General features: G+C 30.2%; 1 protein-coding gene across 1 annotated transcript in view; it reads right to left on the minus strand.

The window, feature by feature from the left end:
- Positions 1-26309, minus strand: part of LOC128168358 (receptor-type tyrosine-protein phosphatase mu-like) — a 54958-nt gene that overhangs the window by 25512 nt on the left and 3137 nt on the right. The window contains exons 7-21 of the mRNA XM_052834603.1: positions 25568-25747; positions 25091-25270; positions 24328-24507; positions 14413-14598; positions 12815-13009; positions 8070-8172; positions 7689-7825; positions 7387-7589; positions 7168-7255; positions 2309-2385; positions 2181-2217; positions 1970-2067; positions 1642-1761; positions 1395-1543; positions 3-138 (exon numbers count right to left, since the gene is read on the minus strand). Of these exons, the coding sequence (XP_052690563.1) occupies positions 3-138; positions 1395-1543; positions 1642-1761; positions 1970-2067; positions 2181-2217; positions 2309-2385; positions 7168-7255; positions 7387-7589; positions 7689-7825; positions 8070-8172; positions 12815-13009; positions 14413-14598; positions 24328-24507; positions 25091-25270; positions 25568-25747 (2069 nt within the window). The remainder of the gene's footprint in view (positions 1-2; positions 139-1394; positions 1544-1641; positions 1762-1969; positions 2068-2180; positions 2218-2308; positions 2386-7167; positions 7256-7386; positions 7590-7688; positions 7826-8069; positions 8173-12814; positions 13010-14412; positions 14599-24327; positions 24508-25090; positions 25271-25567; positions 25748-26309) is intronic.

Below are 26309 nucleotides of genomic sequence, written 5' to 3' on the forward strand. Positions count from 1 at the left end.
ACCAGAGTTTGAACCATGTTCAATCGTTGACGTCGTAAAGTGTTTACACATTCAAATACATCGACGTATCCAGATTCTTTGGCTTGTTGGACGAGGTAGTTCAATGCTATGAAGGTACCAGTTCTACCTATCCCAGCACTTAAAAAGAAACATAAAGGAAAACATTATCGCAGGCGTTTTGGCCTCTGGAACAACTTTCATCGCCTCATCAAATTTTACAACAAATTTAAATGATCTAAGAGAAACATACACACCCAGACACATTCCCATCTAACCTTTCACAGGCACATGGCCTCGCGTATACATACATGCATTTTTTTATAGATAGGAATTTATTTTTAAAAAATACCACTAAGCCACCTAAGCAATGATCAGAACTTGCTTTAAATGACAAACATTATTTAACCACCATCTGCATGTAGTACAATTCAACACACAGGGCAGGGCATCGGTCTAGTTCTATGACAGTGGTTTTAATGTAGTGAACGTAGATCAGTGAGTATTAAAATACTTCGTAATAGATATATATATATAAGTTCTGTTTTGTGTAAAGTAAATTATACCGTGGTTTATTTTCACGAAGTCGAGTGAGGTTTTCCAGGGTCGTGAATATCAAACCATAGTATAATTTACATAACACCCCAAAACAGTTAAAGTTTGAATGAAAATCTGTTTAAACATAAGATTTAGCTATCAAATGTTTCCTTCGATGCCTTAATATTTTAACTTGACATCGCTAATTATAAACACCCTATTGTCGAAGTCACCAACCTTGCATTATTTTTTTCAAAGGTGCCAAAATTTGTCAGGTGATAAACTGACTGTAATATTTATTCATTACTGTCAATATGTTCAGAGTAAAAGGATGGAACTCAAATACCCCGATGAATATTTACTTTAATGGACATTGTGTCCTAAAAATTCTAAAGTAATTCATAGGAACAAATAGCGGACAAAATATAGATTACGTTGACTAAAATACGTTATGATATCCAAGTTTTGGAGGTTTGGATTTTAATCTTGACTTCTTGAAAATTTATCTCAGATGAACCTGTGATCGATTTGAACATGAACCATGCCACATCTGAAACCTCGCTGATAACAAAAATTTAAATTACTTAATATACTATAATGATTATATTATTACAGAATACGAATAATAAATAATATTTTTTATTAATTATAGAATACTATAAAAATACTAGAAACTAGTAAAATTAAAAAAAAAAAAAAAACCACCAAATTAAACTAGTATCGTGCAATGAACACTGTATATATTTTTGATAATGCTTTAAAGCAATTTGCAGTTTTATCTATTTTATCAAATATTGTTTGGATGTCTTGTTGTAATAAAAATAGCATCAACCTATTCCATTTCTCAGTTAGAAACATACCTGCAGTGAACAATCATTGGGCCTTTAAGGTTTGTCTCCGTGTGGATAACTTTAGAATGAAAGTGAACCAGCGACGATGCATACATTGGAACTCTTTTATCTGGCCATGCAGTGAAATGAAATTGTCGTATTGTCCTGTGTTCTGCACCCTGATATAAAGTTAAAACGCATATAAATTTCAAAATAAAACAATGTATTATTTACACAGCATACATAAAATTATATTTGATAAAAAAGATGACGTTACATTAGTCAATTTTAATGTGCGAATCGTAAAATCTGCAAAAGACTCGCTATCCACTAATTCCAGTTTCATGTTTCTAGTATCCATCGCATCATCGTCTGGCCAATACTGAATACATTTTACCTACAAATAATGATGTACACAATAATAAATGAAAACAAACCATACAACAAAAATCGTTTAGCTTGTTAACAATGTAACATTTTTGAAAATGTAATTTTTCAGTTTGAGGAAAAAGAGAGATTTCATTTATGTTAACACTGATTTGTTAGCTTTAGTTAACAAACCAATTGTCAAATGAACAAGTAAGGTAACTTTATTCAATATTAACTTTGTCATCTTCGATGAGATTTGTAAGCATGACAATTTTGCTACATTCCTCATTCCACACCATCCACCAAAAGTCATCTATGGTGTTAATCAATGGACCTATAAGTATATATTTATTATATCAATTATTTAAAAAACCTATGAAAATTAAATTTTGGTGACGATATAAATATGAAGTTAGTATATTTTTGAATCCATTTTAAGCGATTTACCTTGAGCTGCAATGTATGATTTCACGCTACCAAAACCCTAAAACGAAATGTTAAGAGGCAAAAAACAGTTGTGAAATTGCCGAAAAAGATGTTAAAGAAAATTTTACACGTAATGAAAAGAAACAAACATGTATGATGGACGCATTGATAAAATCCGACTCCGGGTAGTCTTTTTCTATTTTTAATAGAACTCGAGTTTCATCATCTGCAAAAGACACACGAAGATAAAACATGAATACACTTTTTTTGAATCACTTCAAAAATGATATTATGTATATTGTTCGCTGCTGAATTAAAGATTCATTTCTTTAAATGTTAATTATAAATTGGCTAAATAATAATGATTATAATAAATTGAAAACCTATGATACACAAAACAATTTTTGAGCAGTTCACATTTTATAAAAACACACACACACATCAGCTCGTAACGAATATGCTCTTATCCACATCGATTGAGACGTTTAAGTGATTTTTTTATCCTCCTATTTCTTTATGTTAAACATTGCAGAATGGTTGTCAATTTGAAAAATAAGATAATATATTTTATGTAAAACATAAGAATGCTTACATTGAGCAATTTTGTTTAGTAACGTTTTACCTATTATTAAAGCCCAAATATTTATCCAGGGGTCATGATAAATAAAACAAAGGTTTTAATAAACACAGTGTAATTGCATTTTAATGCAAGAACTGTATCACTAAAGATATACGTGTAGATTTTCTAAAATGATATTTTATAACTTTTCCACGTATATCACGAATGGGCATTTTGCCTCCTCTCTGGTTCCCGATATTTAACTTCACAAATTTAAATCTACACTAGTACTTTATATTAAAATGCCTGTGTAGTAATATTACTAATTGTAGCATAATATTCTGTGTCATTAGGTGCATTAGGCCGGTGCTTATTCCCGGTTTCTGTGATGCTAAGTGGATGAGAATCACCTATGACTCTCTATGCTTTATTGGGGAACATTTGCAGTAACACAATCTGTAACTTTTAAGTTCTAAAGAATAAATTGTATTAAAGATTTGTCCATAAATATTCCTATGTTAAATTTGAACCCTACAATTTAATTTCATAATTGTGGGATAGTTACATTGGGAAAAATATAATACAAGTTATCAGAATGATTATAAGATATACATATATCTGAAAATTGAAACATTGTAGTTCTTGAGAAAATAGTATATATATATATATTCCATTTCTCTCAAATTTATTCCAGAGCGCTTTCGCCTGATCGGCTCTTCAGTGCACAGGATGAATGACCATCTTTAAGTCCTCCTTAAAGATAGCCTAAAGGTGTTTAAAGGTAGCTTAAAGACGATCTTTAAGCCACCTTTAAGCTACCTTTAAGCTATATGTATTGCTTAAAGGTGGCTTAAAGAAAGCGTAAAGATGGCTTAAAGACAGCTTAAAGACTATCTTTAAGCCACCTTTAAGGACAACTTATAGGTCCTTAATGTCCAAACTTCTTTAAGCCACCTTTAAGCCACCTTTAAGCTACCTTTAAGCCACCTTAAAGCCATTAAAAAAAAATTAATTCAATATTGTGCTTAATTTCCAACAAAATGTATTAACTTTATGAAAGAAAAGGTATTAAAACGGTTTTTGTTCTAGAAAGAAAAATGAAAAAAAAAACACAAAAAAAAACCGGCCACGGCGAGAATTGAACCCGGGACCCTTAGTTTACTAGCATCACCACACATCCTCTGCGCCACGGCAACTTACATATATACGAGCGTTTTTATATCCTATATATCAGTGGATATTGAATCACTGTATTGAATGTGTTTACTTGAAAAGATTTTGACAAACCATTCAGTTTGTAACAATCACTTATATCTAATTTACAAATTACATGCATGCATGTATTTAGAATGATATACGGAACTTGGTCTTCAGTGAACAAAAATATATTATACCTAAATGGAAACCGTTAGGTTCACTATAGTAGGCTTTCTTACATGTAGTTAATAAATTTAAACCGAGTAGATATACGTTCATCTTATTTATAGCTATAAAAATGTAAGAAAGAAAATGAAATCATTTCTTTTATTAAATGCATTGATACTATTAGGGTATTTGTTCAATTTCCCACAATTTCCCGGATTTCATGATCGCGGCGCCGTTCCAATATGTTTAAATATTTACATGTAATTATATGTACATGATTTATAAACTATCAATTCTATAACAAACAAAATTACCAATTACCGGTGACGTATTTACTGCATGTGGCAATTGCAAATGACTTGTACATACAATTGTATGATGTGCCAGGCCGGGTATATTTGACATATTTACCCTTATACATATATTTAAATAATCAACCCCTATTTATGATCACCGGTACATTAAGTAATGAGCCTCAAGATTTTACTCTTACATACATGTATCGTTAATTTGTAGACGTAACATTTTTGAAACCCAGAGCTAGGAAATAATACTTTGAAAATGAATTACAAATGTAAATTAACTTTTATTCACTAGACTTATCGTATACTCGTACATACTAAGATTCAACGCCTTTAGAAACCCTGACGTGCACCTGGGCACACGACACACCTGTTGTGTATATCTTGTATATTCTGTGTTAGTTCCAGGGGTTTTCTTAAGTTGGACAAACAATAGACTTTAATTAGATATACACAAACATGCACCTGGGCACACGACACAACTGTTGTGTATATCTTGTATATTCTGTGTTAGTTCCAGGGGTTTTCTTGAGTTGGACAAACAATAGACTCTAATTAGATATACACAAACGAACAAAACTATGTCTAGACAAACAAAGCAGTAATATCCTGCCCGATATAACAAAGGCAGTTGAGAGTCTTTACATCTTTAACATGTATCTAGCAGATCTAGAGTTAGAAATAATGAAAATTGAAAAAAAAATACAAACCTTAAACCGATTAACAAATTAAATCATGCATTTTTGGTTCATTATCTTTATTTTGTTTAATAACCGGATGAACTGAGAGAGAGAGAGAGAGAGAGAGAGAGAGAGAGAGAGAGAGAGAGAGAGAGAGAGAGAGAGATATTGAGATTTTTTTCACCGATTAATTTATAATAGAAAACAAACATACTTTAATTAGTTTATGCACATATTAAGATACAGAGACTGCGCTCATCCCTACAATAATTTTGAAACCCCCCAAAAATTATAAAGAATTTTATAACGGCAATCTGTGTCCATCGGAGCGGTGCTGATGATAGCGATCTGCGTTGAATGGAGCGACGATTAAAACCGCCTGGAACACCCCCCCCTTCCTTGGAAATTATATTATCACTCGGATGACCCCCTCCCATCTCTATAAAAGAGCTTTTGCATTTAATATATGTTTTTATTGTTCAGCTTGATCAATATTGACTTAAAGGCCACTTAAAGACAGTGTAAAGGCAGTGTAAAGAGAGCGTAAATGCCACTTAAAGATGCTTAAAGGTGGCTTAAAGGTGGCTTAAAGAAGTTTGGACATTAAGGACCTATAAGCACTTGCTTAAAGGTGACTTAAAGGCGGCTTAAAGGTTGTATAGCCTTTAAGCTCCTTTAAGTCACCTTAAAGCCACCTTTAAGGACTTGCTTAAAGATGGTTTTTCGCCCTGTGGTGGATTTCAAATTGTAACAAAAATAACTATTATTTCTGTTACAATTTGAAATTCACTGAAGAGCCGATCAGGCGAAAGCGCTCTGGGTTAAATTTGAGAGAAATCGATTATTGTGTTATCGTCTACTGAAAACATTTTTCTATATCTTTACCTATGCCAAGGACTTATTCGTTATATATATATATATATATATATATATATATATATATATATATATATATATATATATATATATATTATTTAAAAATGCACTTCTTAAAAAAGGGATTTTTAAAAAACAGAATATTCTTGAACACCATCTGTAACCCCAGTATTCGTATTTATTGTAGCATTAAAGGTTTTGAAAACAAATTTTCAAAAAGTGCTTTATTCATTTTAATTTTCCCAAAGGTTAATATGTTCCCGTTGGTACGGTTTGAACAATTTAGAATTTTCACGTTATAAAGTTCTTGCAAAGTAATATAACCAATTGTAGCATTTAGTTATTGAATATAGCATTGTAAAACATCTTACACTATTAAATATTTCTATGTTAAAATCTGAACACCAACAGGGACCCTGTTATTAGCCCTGGGATTATAGTTTCGTCAATTTAGAATCTATACGTTAGATAGAAGACACTCTCTTGTTTTTTACAATAATTTCTTATTATAAAAAGGGGTACACCCTCTGTTTTTATCATTTAATAAAACCAAAGACTTCACAACATAATCTGTATGCAATTTCAGGTGAAATGTACAGAGGAACGGACGTCGGACAAAAATGAAAAAAAATCATTTAACTTTCGGTTCAGGTAAGACAAAAGAAAAAGCTAGGCAAAGTGACTTACTAATTAAGTGTGCCTTATTTGGGTAACACAAGTAACACAAGTAAAAAAAAATAATTTATCATAGTTATATTAAATTTTCGATGAAAAAATAAAGTTTAAGATCCGTTAGTTTAAAATTGACGTTAGTACAATTTCAAAATTTTAATTCATTGAATGTCGTGGGTTAATTAATTTATATTATATAAGCATGATACAATGAACTACGTATTTGCTTTTAAATAAGTATTAACTCCAGAAAAGTTTTAACATAATGTTTCTGTGGTTTTTTTTTTGCTTTGTTGTGTGTTTTGGTTTGTTTTTCGTTTTTGGGTTTAATATAAATAAAACTGCTATTTCAATTCATAAATACATTACTAAAGATATGTATATCCAAACCTTTAATAAAATGAAATGAGTAATGAAATGATCTTTATAAATATTTTCATAATGACAATACTATTTTGACTTTTTGAAATGCAATATTCATTTAATTGTTAAAACCAGTAACAACATTTTCGTCAAGTATTTTTATCATTAACTATATGAATTAATGTTCTTACATGGATATATATTCTTGTACTTGTTTTTCGCTCTATTTCCTGGAGCCACAGCAGCTGTTGCAGGGAATTGAAGGCCGGTATAAAATTTCTATATAATAGATTTTAAACCAATTGCCTTTAACAATAATAGTTGTATAGATATATTTATCGTATATAAAGTCGTTTTATCAAAAAAATTAAAAAATTTAACCTTTCCCTATTTTCTAGCATAGAACGTACCTTGAATTGTTCGGCAAAGAATTCATTATTTCTTTTTTTGCAATCAACAAAATATTTGAATTCGGAGACAGGAACTGCTGTTTTGGATGGTCGATACACGGGCGAAAATTCGTAGTAGACCTCTTGTCTTGCTTTTTGAGCCTTAATAACATCAGTATTGTTCAGGTTGTAATAGGTAGCTGTCTGTTCGTTTGACGCTTCGTCTAAATGAATGAATTCATATATCAAAAGCATGTCAAGTAGGTACATGTGCAATCTATGAAAGTTGATTTTGCAAACTGCTAAGTACACTTTATCTTTACCTTGTTTTGGCGTCTCAGGAGCTTTTTTTCTCTTTGATCTATTAATGTTAACTTCTGAATACTGATTATCAATATTGTCAAGAGATAAGGCACCGTTTTCATAGTACTTGGATTCTGCTTTCTTTCCTGGTCGTTTTCTATTTCAAGAAACTTTATATTAATAATTATATATAAGTAAACGATGTTGATTATCCTCATGCAGTCGGTTGACTAAATACTAGTCATAAGTCGAAATATTGCCATAGAATTATGCATATTTCAGTATAACATTAGTTATTGAGATATTTTTTGTTATAAAGAGTGCAAATAGGAACAAAAGCTTTCATTTTTTCAACTATTTTTTTTAGGTTTTGCAATGATAATCAATGATTGTAGAGTTACCTTAATACAATGATAACGACAATAACAATCCCCGCAAAGACCAAAATACCGCCTACGCTACCACTTATAATTGCAGTTATCGGCTTTGCCTCTGGTGGTAATTCTGTAATTGATAATTACAATACCTTTGAATAGGTTAATGTAAATTACAATTTGCATCCGACTTCTTATGGAGATTTATAATAAAAACGTTGACATCTTTTCTTCACTCGAAATACCTCTCACAATTTATAAAGTTAATATCTTGGGTCGTTCATGTCTGTTGCGATGCAAAGTCCTGTAAACTTTTAAAGGGGGATGTGCGGCCATCTTGTACATTTGAGGACAAAAATGTAAATGTTAATATATTATTAAATGTATATTCCGATTATCATTTTGTTCGTGTAAATAAAGTTTAAGAATGTACATGTATTACTTTTTTGATGATTTTAAACAGAAATTGACACAAAAAGTCATAATTCGAGAAGAAGAGGTAGATGTGATTCCTATTGTTGCATCTCCCTTGGTTGATATTTAAAATTTAAAAAAATCATTAAATTTTTTTTATGTGCCATCACATTTTGTTCAAATTTAGAATAAAAAGCTCCAGAATTTAAAGTGCTAATTTAGCAACATGTTGATAAAATTATGATATTGCAATGTAAAAAAGCCAATGATTTAAATTATTTTGAAATTTTTTTCCGTTTTTAAAATAATGACTTTAATTTGCAAATAAATTCAATTTAATAAAATGATTATTGCAGAAAATTGAATTAATACAAAAAAATTCATAATAATTAAAATTCAGAAAAAGGGGGACAATTCCTATCAAAATATCTACCTGCAAGATAAGAGAGAAGTCATGAAAATGATCTATGTTGTAGATAACATCTTAATGTGTTAAAAAAGCAAATAACTTCATTGACAAGTAATTTTACACTGCAACGCCCTGTTCCTCCTTAATAATTTAGCAGTAAAAGTTCGATGCAATTCGAAAAGTTGTTATTATCATGTCTAATGATAATACCTTTTATGCGACATGTGTTTTTCTTCTTGTTTTTATCACATATGATATTTGTTTACATTTGTTAGCCTCAACTTAGATCTCCCATTTGGGCATATGATTACTACGTAATTAACTATGGTTATCTCTGGGTCAAAATTATATTTTTAATACAATCGGGTTTAGATATTATTTTAACCAATCAGTAGGCTCCTCAATACCACGTGACTTTTCTTGATCTGTTAACTAGAGGACTTCGCTACACTTTATTTTTAGAAGATACTTTTGGAAAACCCTCCATCCACCCCTTTCTTCCGCCATAATTATAATTTTCACGTTATTTCTATTTCCAGAGATTGGTATACTTTGTTTCCTGTTATTGCGTGTATCCTGTTATGCGTGTATTTTGTTATTTTCCACCCTTTTTTGATGTTTGGCATATATCATTGCCTTGATTTTTTATATGTTTTACTATTGGGAGTCAGCATATTGTATAATGTACTGCCAAAGTAGTCAGTTGTTTTATAGTCTATGCTGACCTCCTTGATGGTGTATATATTTATTTTTCGTCATTAACTTCAATAAATGACATGTGTTCATTTCTATACCTGTTTTGTTTTCTATATACTTAACATAAAAAAACTAAGTGAAGTTGTCTTGGCTTTGAATAACATTGGAACATAATAGTGGATATTTTTTTCGCTCCTGGTGTAAACGTTTTACTGATATAAATTTAAGGGGGAGATATCATTATGGTTCAAAACTTTTTACCCTAGAGGATACCTACACCGGTCCCGTTTTTCCAGTTTCAAGGACAATGCAGGAGCAAGTTTATGCTACAGCATTGTAAAACGATGACGTTGTGAGCTCAATATCAGCATGAACCAAATCAATATCATAAAATACAATTTTTAAACACACTACACTTTGACCCGTACATGCACGAGTTGAAATTACATATGATATCGGACATCTATGAATAGATACATCAACACACCGTATGGTTTACATTTACATAACCAAGCTTTAAGCCTACAATAATGCTATCAATTTCACTACACTCTGCTTAGTTAGATTGATCTAACTGTTTCACCACAGTTAAGTTAAAAGTTTATAAGGTATAATAATGCCTCCCATATACCCGTAATGCAGCAGAAAATTGCAGAATCGCTCCGAAACGATTTTGGAGAAAATTAATGAAGTTGCATAGAAAATAACTGTCAAATTATTCATAGCAATTATTTTGAGCAGTAAATACCTTTCATCTAAAAATTCAATTCATATTTTTGAAGAATTCAACTCTTTGTGAACCATGCTTACATTCGGAACTCTCGGATTTTTCATAGTACATGCACTGTGTTCGAGTTATCTCCCGTATTTTCTTTGATGGACAGAATATATAGCAAATTTCGAATTAAAATATTCACGTTATTGTATTATCGTTTCTGAGTTTATCCATGCAAATGTGAAATTGTGGAAACATAAACATAAACAAAATATAAGAGACTTCTGTGATTTACCGTGAATGTAATGCGCATGCGCAAGATTGCAAAATTCCAAAATTCCAGATAATTTACGGACTTTTTGAGGATTTTTTGTTGATAATTTTTTAGCGAAGTTTGATTGAGAAAAAATAAAAACAAATTGGTAAACTTCAAGTACCAATGATGTTTAAAATATATAAAACAAAAAACAGTACTCTTCCGATTTATCGATATTAAAGGCCAAAAATTCGAGTCTATTATTTTAATAAAGTAGTATAGATTAACGTTGTGTATAATGTTAATTAATAAAAACCCAAATCCAAAACGTTATATTTTTGCACCAATGACTGCATGAAAATAAAAGCTACGAAAATTCAAGCGAATATACTCGGCCTCTCTCTGAAATAAAGTAGGCGAAAATTTAAGATACTGAAAAAGGATATAAGCGTTGATACTTAAACAATTCAAAGGAATAAATAATTTAGAAAATTTCACTGCAATTATACACGTTCTGTTTCATATATATGAGGATAAAATCAATTCCAAAAACAAACGAATTTTTCATCAATGTGATTTGGTCTGGAATGAAATTTCACGTTGTAAGATCAACGCGACTGCAATAGTAAATTCATAGGCCTCAGAACCGGGGGGGGGGGGGGGGGGGGGGCTAGGAAAGGGGCTTAACCCTTTCCCCCAACTTTTTTTTTATCCAAAGTTAGACTTAACCATTAGGCACCTTGCGTCATAGAGGGTTCAGCCCCCTACCAACTTTTTCTTGCAGCAAAGATAATTTTTCCTAAATATATTTTGAAAAGATGGGAATACTGAGAAGTTGGAGGCATAAGTATACCTGCCCCCCCCCCCCCCCACCCACGGATTCAGAATATCATGATTTGTGAAAAAAACAGTTCGGTAGGTAAGATTTTTTATGGAACTATTGGTTTACTACTTTATATTAGGATTTCATGATTTGGGAAATTGTTTTTTTTTTATTTCCATTTACTTGTCAAGATTTGTGAGGACTATTCCAGCCCACCACTTTTAAATTGCTTCCGACGGCACTGAAATGGATTAAATTACATTACCATATCAAAGAATATACCGTTATATCTATTTGAATGCTTAGCTGTATTTATTATTAAATATGCAAAATCATATTTGCATTTGTCTCATATATGTAATGAAATCAGCTAAATTTTATGTTTTCTTATCGTTTTAAAGTTCCCCAAGTGATACGAGTTTTGTAATGGAACAGTATTTGGCTAAATATTGTCACCACATTTCGAATAAATAAGAAAACGTACTTTCGAACATTAAATATAATGTGGCTGGTATGAATGTAGACAATCGTTGTTGATCAGTAAAATTCCAACGAAAGAAAGAAATGATGCAATCATGTAATTATATATTTTTACTGCATTGTATCTAAAAATCTAATGAATGTGTTTTTTCTCTAAGGAAAATCTATCCGAATTTACAGTTTTGCTTTCGTGATGCAGTTTGAAGGATAGTTTTCTTCCCGATATAATTTAACTTAACAAATAAAATATACAACATCATTACATGACTTTACAAATTGGTTTTTAAAGAACTACACGTATATGTTTGCCTAAGACAAAAGTTACGAGGCAGTGTGTATTTTAAATACATGTATTACAGTTTACAGTATAAGTGTAATCGTTGGTCGATACATTAACATTATTTGATTAAAATGGGATTGCATAGCTTACAACAATTATTATCTAATATGAATTTCTATAATAATTTTTAGGAAATAAATTGCAATGAAATTGTAATAAAAACTGATTTATTTAACAGCCATTAATAGTCATTAAATGCGAGACGAAAGTATAGATTTAAGTTTTCTTAAAACCTTTATAAACAAATTTTTGTTCATAAACTTGACAGGTAAGGCTTCAACTATTTTAACTTTCTCAGTTTTTTTTTTATAAGAATGCAAATAATATTAAAGTATATTTGAACTCAAATAAAAACGTTGGGTATGAAATTACTTAATTACAATACTTTTATAGTTTTGCATAGAAGATCTTTTGCATGAAAATGATGATCTTATTCTGTGTTCATTTATATTAATATGGTCTTCAAATTTTTAGGATATAATAAAGTTACATTGGGTAATATATTTGTTCTCCATAGTCCATAACACAAATATACTTCACCAATAGAAAAATGATTAAATTACAAAATAACAAAAAAGATACTTTAAAACGAACATGGAATGTTCTCAAAAAGATTGATCACAAAAAAGTAATATTTACCACTACAGGAAGGCATATTCCCTACGAGTCCAAATGAACCATTTTGTTGACATGAGACTGACTGAGGTCCATTCAAATTGAAACCGTCTTTGCATGTAAAATGTACGGTTGAATTAAAGTCGTGAAGTGTTTTATTAGGCTCGATCAAAAGTAGATTCTTTTGTTGTTGAAACGTTGGAAGACCACATTTTACCTCTATAAAAAACCACACGCATAAATACATGTACATACAAATCACACAAATGACCAATGACACGGACAATGAAAAGACATTTTTTATTGTCCGTGTCGATTGGATTTTCTAAAGCTTTATGTACTTACTATGCTGGCTCTGTATTCATCTCTTGGATGGCAAGCGTGGGGTGGTTGTGATTTGTTTAGTGCTTCTTTTTTATAAACAACACTTAAGGGACCCACAACACTAGACATACATTCTAAGCCAACAAACTGAAGAAAGCACTAGAAATGGCCACTAACATTTACAATAATATACTATAGATCAAAAGTTCATACTATGGCGTATGACGCTTACTCAAATAAAAAAAAAAGAACTGCTGATGATAATGAAAAATCATATATGGTATGTTACAAACCTTTGATTTTTGTGTTATTTTTTAATTTAATGAACTCTGTTTTGAGCTAATGGTTTCTGTATGTTTTTTTTCAACAATGAAGAAACATCCCTAACAATTTTTAAACTATGATTGATATTTTCTTAATTGTAAAAATATAACCAATAATTAAACTCTTTAAAAAAAGAAATATAGTTTATAAAAAGCAGTTGCACTAAATACATGTAGATACAAAGCATTACGTTTTCATTAAAATTTTTAAAAACATTCCAGTCCAAATTTCTTCTAGTATCAGTTTTTAAATCTCTAACAATGTTAGATTCAATTTTAACAAGAAACTAAATAATGATAACACTAAAATACTTTTAGTATTAAACTACTTATACTGACCTGATTCTGTTGACACAAAATTATATGACTTCAATGATCAAAACTTTGAGATATGGTTTCTTTTGACGTTTTTTACCATTTTTCATTGCGTGCCTTACGATCATTTTAATGATCATGTCAAGTAGAACCATCAGAAAATATGCAAAATTATATTAACTAACAAATTAAATCTTTACTTTAATAATATAGTACTGTGACATATGTTTTAGTTAAAACAAAATCAGACAATTTTAGTACGAATGTCAAATGTTTTGCAATGAGTTCATTTTCTTTTGAGCCTCTTATCATAATAATTTTATAATATAGTAAAACAGGGAGTGTTTTGTTATTTATTATTTTGTAAATACCTTGTCCTTGTTTAGAATGAATTTTACTCATTATTTGAAATTTATAACAATCCAAATTTGATAACTCAAACCCTATATGAACAACATTTTAGAGGACAAAAATATTAGATTAAATTTAATAAAAATAAGCTCTTTTACTAAAAGATAAAGAAACTATGAATCTTCACCGTACAACTTAATATAAATCAGCAGGTTTGACGTGTATGATAATTGGGACTTTTGGCCGGGAAGCCGAGAGCTTGGCTGTAACTTGCATTATACCCGAGTGTTTCGGCATGTATTTGCATACCTTTACAGCTTGGTAAATTACGTTGAAATGCGTCAGTATGTGTGCAATATTTTACTGAAGAATTCTGTATGGTATATCCAAGGGAACAGGTAAATTCAATGGAATTGTTATAGTTGTAACTACTTCTGTTTGAATTTGCAGATATATGAAGCGGATACTGTAGTGTCGGTCGATCACATGTTATGGCTAAAAAAAGAAGGGATTCATCATTGCAAGACATCAACAATGATAATTTTTCAAAAAATCTAAATTAATTACCTTGTTCTTTATTCTTATTAGAAATAGACATAATTTTAGAAAAAAAAATGATATAAATTTTTCATTTTTACAGAATAATCAATTACAATGATAACCATTTAATTTCAAACAAAAAATTTTGTGAAACGTTCAAAACACATTTTGTAGGTCCTGTCTAACATATTGAAATAAAAAGTGTTTATTTGACTTTAAAGTTTTACAATTATTCATTACCAAATTTTGTTTGATTTGGACATTATCATTCAACGCGCTGTCCTAAGTAGACATCACTGTCTTCCTTATTTTATCAGGTTACTTTAATTTTGTCAGGCAAACAAACAATCCAGTTTTATTTTGTATAAATCATTTTTTTATATTGAGGTTGCACTTTTAATTCAAGTGCAATGTTTAGACTTTTTAATTTTTAAGCACTTCTATGTACTGAATGTAAAACTACCGTTAAAATGTAGAGATTGATACAATTTTGGCATATATATGTCCAATGATCACTTTGAAACATTTAAAATTGTTTTATGTATATTTACTGTGGAAATGTGCGGAATAATACAGTTTTGGCATTTACATTTAATTATTACTTTAGAATTACTCTAAATAAGACTTAATATGTTAACATGTACATTATTTTTCTGTACAAATGTAGAATGTAAAATAAACAATGTAAGATCTCGAATGATTTTAAACAACCAAATATATAGGTATTTTTCTATCATTTTTTACTTCTCTGAGAAGACATTTTTAAATATTGAGTAGCGAGGAATCTACAATGATATATCTTTAACACCAAAGTAGTTAGATTTAGCTTAAATCTTATTTCACGTCTTTCCAAATTGCGAGGTCATAAAAAGATCTTAGAAAGCAGGTGTTATGACATGCAGCTTCCTTTGCTAGTTTCCACAATAAAATATCAATTGCACCCATTTCTCAATGGAATTAAACATTTGGCCAACTAAATGTTCACTGAAGTTCTATATATTTAACTGGTAGCAGAATTATGTCCATTAATTACCCTTTAATTTAACAATTAGGTACATGTAAAAAGAGAGAGTTTTGGATAAAGAAACCGTTAATATTTTTGTAAAATAGAAAAATGTGGTATTTGAAGGTTATGAGTGTTGCTAAAATTCACGCAATGGTGTTTTATGATCGTCATAATTTATAAGGGTGTCTCCTGTTTGTATGCAATATGTAGGCCCCTAATATTAAGTACATGAGAATCAGAAGTAAAATGTAAAACTTGAAGCTGTTAATGTTGGATTGACTTTACACAGTAAAATGACAAGCTACAGATGGGAGGTAAAATAGCACGAAAAGTAGGTGGATGGGACAAAGTAAACTATACACTTGTAAGTTAATGACATATAAAGGTACGACAAGCACATAATACGAATTGTCAATTATTTGCAAGGAAATGCTTGAGGAGGTAAAAAAAAAGCTGAAAAATTATTAAAAATTTGCAAAATATGAAAGAATCAAAACCTCAGAAAAATCAACGTGTATAATGCATTTTTAGGCCCTAATATAGTTTAATTTACCAAAATATCTATTTACAATTTTTTTGCTAGTTTGCCTGAAAGAATTTTTCTTAGAACAACCATACGCTGAATATGAATAACGTGAAATGAATTATATGAATATATAAGGCTTCATTGACAATAAAACTTGAAGAGGCTTGAACCCACAAAAATAGCGCATCAGATTCACTTTAAAATTTTTAATATTAATTAGACCACAAACTTAATGCCTACCGGCATATATTTATTAAAAATACATTTATACTTTAGGGTTGAAATATGAATATTATCATGTTATTCCTTAATCATCCTTCAAAACCCATCGTCTCAAGAAGAAAAAGCCTGAAAATGGACCATTGTGCAATGAAAAATGCAAAGCAAAATTGAAATGATTTTATCATACTCTGAAACATAATATGCACATGTGATACTTTTAGCAAGGTATCTAAAATAAAACGCTATGTGTCATTCAAAGCTTGTTATGACAAATGAGATATACTCTTGTAACACCTAAATTTATCTTTCAACCTGCAAAAATGTCATTGAATTGAGATCCTTGCATATAGAAAATAGATGTACAATTCATACAATCTGAAGCAAGATGATTTATTCTTTATCATAATGGAAAAATAATTCTCTTGCTAACACTTCGAAGTTTTTAAAAATAATAAAAACAACGTTATCTGCTTTTTAAATTATCTTTCTGAAACAAAAAAAAGCATGGGTTCATTCATATATTTTTACGTCTCTGGCATTATGAAACAGCGCTGACTGCCAAAAATAATAATAGAATAAATAGTCATTTTTTTTCTTCACAATTTAGCCTCCATTAACCTGAATAACATAAATCAAAACTTTTTAAGGCTTCCTTTTTTAAGTTTTGTTTTTGACAGATTTTTTGTTTGTTTATATATTGATCTGATAAAAAATTGTTTACGTGGTGAAATTCTCACCAAGTTTGGCCTTCGTCCAAAGTTAAAATTTATATGTATTAACTTACCGGTTTTTTTTTTCTGATGAACTATATACCAATACATGCATATCTGATCAGAAAAGCATTGTTTGATCTTTCGGTTCAGTGCCGGAGAATTCATATAGTACATCATAAAAATATTATGCTGACTAAAATCAAAACAGATAGTATTGATAATATTTTCGTTAATAAATCAAATGTAAAAAAAAAAATCCGTTTTTCAGTTCTAACGCATTAAACAACAATTCGCTTAATGAGTATTGTTGATTTGTTAGAAATTATTATTTAATATTACGTATTTTTTTTTATATTCATGCATGTCCCATTCAAAAAAATATAATGTCTCTCTGCATGGTTTTAAATACCCGATATTATAAGACCAAGAATGTATGTCAGACTTGCACTTCCACAGATGGAATAAAACTATTATAATGGCTTTAGAAATATTTTAAATGTTATACTTTGTTTAGCCATGTTAATCTTACGCCTTTTGCTAAACAGAATGGGTGTATTGCATCCAACACTTTGTTTTAAAGCCAGTTTGGAGGATTTTCATAGACCTACGTTATGCATTTAAGTTCCATATTTTCATGATTAGAAAAAACCCTCAGTAATCAATCTATTCATGATATACGAAGTTTAACAAATGATGCGAGGATATTTTGCAATCAACAAAACATCGATTATTTGCAAAACAAGAATTGATGAAAGAATTTTTATATCAAATAAACAACAAGTTTATTATCTGCATAACCTTACGATCAGTATATTTTAACAAATTTACCTTTTTTGTTATATTAACAAACAATCGGATTAGGTGTTATTCTGAGCCATTAGTAGAAGAATATGGAGTTCTTGTTTTCGTAGCTAATGCAGAAAAACTCCGAAGATTAAAGGAAGATACATGCTGTTTTAAAAAAATATTTGCCGATGCTTTTCATTTAATTTCAAACACTTTTTGGAGACATTCTGTATTCTGTTAAATACACAGAACCACGTACGTATTTTCTACCTTCAGCAATGTATAGAATTAAATTACATATAGTAACATGAAATAACTTTTATATAAGTTATGTTGAAGTATATGAATGTATAACTCATGTTCACTTTTTCATTAAAAAAAGTAAAATATACATTCAAAACGGAAAATAACTCCATGCACACTGAATTTTTCACCTTAAATACTACTTGCGGTGGGGTAGTCACAGATATAAAATTTTTCAGATAAATATTTGTTTGGAGTTGTATAAAAATCTGTATTCAAACACATGAATAAAATTTGACAACCGAAGAAAATCAAAGTACTGAGAGTACTGAAAGACGGGGTCCTGAAAGTGTCCTTGATTTCTCGTATATGCTTCCCAAATTATGAGTTTGAATTAGTTGTTTTAATCTATGATAATTTGGCTTTTTTGCAATTGTCTTATATTTTATCTAAATTTTACTCAATCTCGGCCTTCATAATTGTAGAAAATTGACACAACGGTATTTCATGTAAAAAAAAAAGACCTCAAGGAAATTTTTTAAAAATTACTACTAACCGGGAAAATCAAAACAACTATATCAAGGTAGATAATTTAAATCATTAGATTTATTCAATTTTGTAATCCACAAGTCGGATGTTATCCGTTATACAAGGTTTATGAAAACCCCGAAAACTCTCAAACTGCTGAATTAACAAAGTGAACATTTGTATACCGATAACAAACACAGCCACCTGACGCTAGAAATATTTCTTTTTGCAATAAGATTTAAGTACTCTAACTATAAAAAGGTTTGTCGCGGTCGTCATTTTGATTTTTTAGACTGACTTATCTGACACAATTTTCTTGCAGCGATTCATGCAAAATTAATAGGTAAAAATAAATTCGTTAGCCATGCACTTACTACTTTTTTTGTGTACACTCGTGCATCACCTACATGAATTACGATACAACCATTCCTTTCATTGAAAATCATACTCCGAAAATCAGAGACATAAATGACAGAGATTGGCAACTCCGCCATTAGCGTGTAAATGTTACGGGACCAACCTTATTTTGAGAACTACAAGTGCAACAGCAATCTTGTATAAGTCATTAAATTTGAACCTGACAGTGAACATAAACCTGTAAATATGTTTAAGCATGTTTTATTTATGAAACATTTACACAAACTCTTTATTTAGCTTTTAGCTTTTAAATTACTTTTTTAAACTTATTGACTATTGACTTTTCACAAAGTAGTCGTAATTGTAATGCATTACTTTACTCATGTAATGGTAATGTAATGCATTGCATTAAGAAAATTAAGTAATGGTAATTTAATGCCCTAATTCATGAAGTAATGGTAATGTCATGCATTACTTTACAATGTAATTCACCCCAAGCCTGATTCCAACTAAGCCGGATAACATGAACATTAACATTTAACTTGGTTCTTCAATCGATAAGATTGTATATATTATATGATTTATTGGTCACCCAAAATGTATAATCTATATAGATTTTGCTTACAATGCATTATTCAAAATTTAAATTCAGTTTAATTAACTAAAGAGCCAACGAACGAGAAGGCAAATTCAGACTTGTTTTTATTTTCTATATACAAAATTCCTTTAGAGACGAAAAGCAGTCATACCGCAAGTAGACTGGAAGCCAATGAAACACCTAATTAATATGTTAGACATCTGTGTATAATCCGTCCTGATTTTATCTCCAGCTTACGCAGGTAGTATTCAGGTGAAAGATTGTCAAAAATAAAATTCACGACTTTTCAAAAATGGCACATTGCGTTTGGGAACTTTACTTTCGATTCAACCTTCAACCTCTTCTATTGATTATTGAGCTCGTACACCAACTGAATCGTCAACGGCGTTGTGCATTCAGTTACGTAACTCATTCCACATTAGAACCTGAGCAAGAATATTTTGATCAATAAAACTATTTGTTTATTTTCTAAATAGAATTTGATTTATACACAGAGGATTGAAAAAGATTTAATGCGTGTTTTTATAATATATATTTACTGAAATGCATGAAAACTTTCTGCACTATTTTCTTACGCGTCGACTCAATTCATGTGTTCTACGCGTGCCTTCCGGTTTGAGACGTCGGCTGACAGCCATCTAATAGACGGGGTCATGTGACCCCGTCTAAAAATCATATAGTTTTAAAAACTGTGTTTGTGTCAAAAATATGCGGTTAAAACAAGAAAATTATTCCATGCACGTACAGAAATTAAACTTTTTCAATCATATGAAAACAATGTTTGAAGGGAGGAAGACCATCAAACACAGGACAATGGGCACTCTTTTCCATGATTTCCGCTAAGAAACATAACGTCTAACTGAAAATTCTAAAAGTGTTGAGAGTGAAGGCGAAAGAAAAGGAATTATTGCGGGAAAAATGATTGACTCCTTTTAAACATTTAACTTAACCAACTTTTGCTTGAAAGGGTTTACTCTAGTAATCTAAAAAAATATAATCCAAAACTATTGTTTAAATGACTTGTATAGTTTAATTGATTTGTTTGTCCGCATCCGGAGTTATGTATCATAAAAATATGTAACAGTATTGTACGTCGTATTTAAGGAATTCCGAATCGTTATTTGAGAATTATTAGATGATCACATACGGTCAGGAATAAACACTATTCATTTTAAACAAAATTGCATGCACATTATGAGACCCCCTCCCAACACACGCACACGCACGCACACACACACACACACACACACACACACACACACACACACACACACACACACACACACACACACACACACACACACACACACACACACACAGAGAGAGAGAGAGAGAGAGAGAGAGAGAGAGAGAGAGAGAGAGAGAGAGAGAGAGAGAGTATCACACTATAAGACTTTTATTGCTTTTTAAAACACTTTTTCTCAGTCAATATAAACAGACTTATTAATTATAGGTACAAATGTACATACAGTAAAAAACAGTTATAGCGAACACGCTTATAATGAATTGACGCTTACAGCGAAGTAAATTTCATTCCCCAAGTCCCTATTTCATTTTGTAAACTTGATGGATATAACGAATTACGCTTATAGCGAAGTAATATTGCCCGTCCCTGGGACTTCGTTATAAGCGTGTTTTACTGTATATCATCTTATTAATATCTTTTGTCTTTTCACACCCTTATAGTTACTGCAGTTACGTAGAATATCTGCATCAACGTATACCCTCTGTCAAATTAATGCACACATGCAACCTTTTATTAATTATTTCAAAATAATTATGAATCTACCTAGAGACATATAAATTGTTAGTACGCAGGTCAATCAAAAATACGAAGATAATGTGGTTGTCTATCATATATTTTTCATGAAAGTCATTACTAAAGAATTAATATATGCACGAACATTTATTTTATCAATATGTGAAGTCTCAGTCCATTTGATGGAACTGTATTTTGTTATTCCATTTTTAAAACAACATGTTTTGTCAACACGGAGCACCGTAACGTTCAAAACATGACGTCAAGAGAACGCACACAAAGTTAGTAGAAAAGTCCCATCCTTATACTACGCTTATTATACTGTGCTTTTCACCTTACAATTAAAATTGGCCAATACCACTTGAAATTCAGTCTGATCACAATTTCAGAGAATCATGTATTCATCTTTCAAGTTTTAAGGATTTTTTTCGTGTGTCTCTTATTTTACAGTAAGGAAACCCTGAACATCAGATGATGTTACTTATGCTTTTGATATCCTCGTTCGGACTGTTTGATTTCAAAATACAATTACCCCCACCCCCACAAAATGTATTAAAGTTAAATAGGCACAAATCTGGATATAATTTTTGACTTATTTTTTGCACCATTTTTACAGTTTGTATCGGTTTTTTTCCGAAGTAAAAACCCAGACTTTTCTACTTCTCTTTGCGCCGTGACGTCCGGAGAGGTCATCGTTTTTAGTCAATTTTAAATATGTCTACAGTAACTGTTATCTGTCCAACAAAACAATAAATCTTGTCATAAGTTGGTACATAAAATATCATAACAATACTTAATTTGAAGTTTGAACATTATATGGTCGATTGTTGGCATAAAACACATTTTGACCTTATTTGCATGCTTTGATTCCAAGTAACTCTTAGAAATAAAAGAATATATTATTTTTTTTAATTTAAAATTGTTTGAAACTATTAATTATTGCTTAATTATTTCTACCATATGATATAATAACTTTAAGTATAATAGGCATGGCAAAAGTCTTCATATTTTACGGACCCTCGTACACACTTAAATTGCATCATAAAATATATATGTTTTACCGAGCGTTTGGTTGAACGAGACTAGAGTTCAATATTAATTGCTTGGATCCATACAATTTTCGAGAAATATTTCTATTACTGATACATAGTTTAATTGAATTAATTTTATCTTTAAATATTATTTAACATTATTCATATGGGGGTTTCTCGACATTCTTGTCGAAAAAGTCCAAAAATTCATATTATAAAAATTTACGTTAAAATAAATAAACGTCGACAAAATCAACTTCCGTCAGTTCTTCAGTACTTTGATATATGTAAAAGCATGTTTTAATTTTTCCATAAATATAATGACTAATCGTTGCATTTTATCTCTGTGATGAAAAAAAGCTGTATAGTGTACATTATGAGATGTAAAAATATTTCTAATATTCTTTTAATCATGAAATTGCTTTTTTAAAACCAGCTTACTGGCAAATATGAATCACACAAGCATGAATTTAAGTATACTTTGGCAAATATCTTCACATGAAGGTAGATCCTGTCCAAAGTCTGCACTTTGTAGACAAGTTTTCACCTTATCATCATTCAGAGTGTACCCCGCGCGGCATCCAAAGCTGACAGTATCTCCGTATGCACATTCTGGTTTGTCTGGAGTTATCATGACAAAACCCGGTAATTGAGGTTTTGGACACTTTATAGCTTATACGTGAAATAAAAACAAGAAATCATATTGACGCAAGCGTCAAATGTGCCGCAAAAAACATAATTGTTGTATGAATCATTGGTTGTTTACATAAAAACACACCAAAAAGAAGAAAATAAGAGTTGGTTGTACTAATTTTTATGATAAATTTTAATATACTTTAAACAACTTGTTTTGAAGTTTAATATTTTACCATTATCATAAAGAATCGAGTTCGTTACTGTAAGCATTTCTAACGGTAATTGTATGACCATTGCTATAGTTTGGAGTAATGGAGAACACATTGATTTGTACATTACTCTAATGCAAAGTTTAACTCAAAATTTTTTCTCTTGGGGATTATGTATTTCAAACCATTTTTTGTTGCATTGTATTGCATGAAAAATTAATGCATTAGTTTATATGATTTCAAGGGACCGCATGATAAATTAGAAATGGATTAGTTCAAAATTTCCAGTCAATTAAAATTTTCATTTCTGTCATAGTTTTGCGTAAATAATTGATATGGATGTCATTTCATGATATTTTTACCACATTTTACATGGATATATAATAAATACACACACAAAGTCATTTTATTTGACACGGCACATAGAAATTTAAATATTTCATTTATATAGAATTTAATTACATTCAGGTCTTTGGTATTTCAGGTCTTTAGTAAATCCCGCTTACCGATGCCGATGCATTGTTTTGAAAAGAATGAAGAACTCTGAAATTTTCCGAATAGATTATAATCTCGAAAAAAACGTGATAAACACGACAATCAACTTAGTATGACTTATTTTTCATTTACGAGTAAAACAAAAATATGTGATATTTCTAAAAAGGCATAAAACATATTTCTACATGCAAATTTACTTTTAATTCATAAAAAAAGCATAATATTAATTCTATTAAAAAAGAACTATCCCGCAGAAACGCAGTAACAATATTTAAATGTATATCCGGCGGCCCGTAATAAAACACTATTAGCGGTTTTTAAACATATTTGAGAACATATTTCTGCTAAATCATAATGTCCCTTTCTTAAGAATATAATAAAATACTCATATGTTCTTTGTCCTCAATAAAGAATATGTATGCTTATAATTTTATATTAGAACTTAATATCATATTTTCATGTCATCATCCATGATATAATTAACTTTCGTTTCATCAGAACAAATATTTAAAATAAATACGTTTTCGCAAATATTGATCATACAAATGTGTATTTTATTTTATATTGCCAAATACCTGCACATGAAGGTAGATTTTGTCCAAAGACTGCACTTTGTAGACAAGTTTTCACCTTATCACCATTCAGAGTGTACCCCGCGTGGCATCCAAAGCTGACAGTATCTCCGTATGCATATTCTAGTTTGTCTGGAGTTATTGTGACAAAACCCGGTAATTGAGGTTTTGGACACCTTATAGCTTGATTAAAATAAAATAGCAGATCATTGAAAGAGGGAAACACTTTTTCAGCTAGGTACTGTTATGTCACATTGTATACACCATTTACTATAAAGATTCGATTTTATTTATTTAGCATTCAATGCTTATTTATTAATATAGGGCACTTAATAGTTGATTAGAAATATTTATCATTCGACTGGAACACGATACTTCTTTACTAGTGTTACTTATATGAGCTGTCTGAAAATAAGTTATATAATACATATTCATAAGTTTCACACACATTGTATTTACCAAAATTTAGCGCAGACCTAGGAAACTTTACAAAAGGGATCAGGGGATATTATTTATTGAATGTCCAAAAATAAATTTCAGAAACTATAATAAAAGAACGAAACGGAAGGAAAGATATATTTACTAATACTGTATGTTATTAATACCGTCCATCCACAATAATATCAAATCAAATTTTGACTTTTAACAAAAGAAAGGTTTATGGTTTCATATCGAAATATTATTTGAAGGATTTAAGTTGATGATTATGTACAGTACGTAGTAAATAAAAACACGTGCACATGATATAAATGAACGTTTGAAATACCTGCACAAGAAGGTAGACTTTGCACCAAGTCTGTACTTTGTAGGCACGTTTTCATATTACCACCACTAAGAGTAAACCCGGGAAGGCATTTAAACTTGACAATGTCTCTGTATGCATATTCTGGTTTGTCTGGACTTATTATGACAAAATCCGGTAAATGAGGTTTTGGACACTTTATAGCTTAAACGTAAAATAAAAATAAAATAATATTAGCGTTTTTTTAACATATTTGAGAACATTTTTCTGCTAAATCATAATGTCCCTTTCTTAAGAATATAATAAAATACTCATATGTTTTTTGTCTTCAATAAAAAATATGTATGCTTATAATTTTATATCAGAACTTAATATCATATTTTCATGTCATCATCCATGTTATAATTAACTTTCGTTTGATCAGATCGAATATTTAAAATAAATACGTTTTCGCAAATATTGATCATACAAATGTGTATTTTATTTTATATTGCCAAATACCTGCACATGAAGGTAGATTTTGTCCAAAGACTGCACTTTGTAGACAAGTTTTCACCTTATCACCATTCAGAGTGTACCCCGCGTGGCATCCAAAGCTGACAGTATCTCCGTATGCATATTCTAGTTTGTCTGGAGTTATTGTGACAAAACCCGGTAATTGAGGTTTTGGACACCTTATAGCTTGATTAAAATAAAATAGCAGATCATTGAAAGAGGGAAACACTTTTTCAGCTAGGTACTGTTATGTCACATTGTATACACCATTTACTATAAAGATTCGATTTTATTTATTTAGCATTCAATGCTTATTTATTAATATAGGGCACTTAATAGTTGATTAGAAATATTTATCATTCGACCGGAACACGATACTTCTTTACTAGTGTTACTTATATGAGCTGTCTGAAAATAAATTATATAATACATATTCATAATTTTCACACACATTGTATTTACCAAAATTTAGCGCAGACCTAGGAAACTTTACAAAAGGGATCAGGGGATATTATTTATTGAATGTCCAAAATTAATTTCAGAAACTATAATAAAAGAACGAAACGGAAGGAAAGATATATTTACTAATACTGTATGTTATTAATACCGTCCATCCACAATAATATCTAATCAAATTTTGACTTTTAACAAAAGAAAGGTTTATGGTTTCATATCGAAATATTATTTGAAGGATTTAAGTTGATGATTATGTACAGTACGTAGTAAATAAAAACACGTGCACATGATA

This window comes from Crassostrea angulata, chromosome 10 (genome assembly GCF_025612915.1).
Source record: "Crassostrea angulata isolate pt1a10 chromosome 10, ASM2561291v2, whole genome shotgun sequence".
Taxonomy (NCBI): domain Eukaryota; kingdom Metazoa; phylum Mollusca; class Bivalvia; order Ostreida; family Ostreidae; genus Magallana; species Magallana angulata.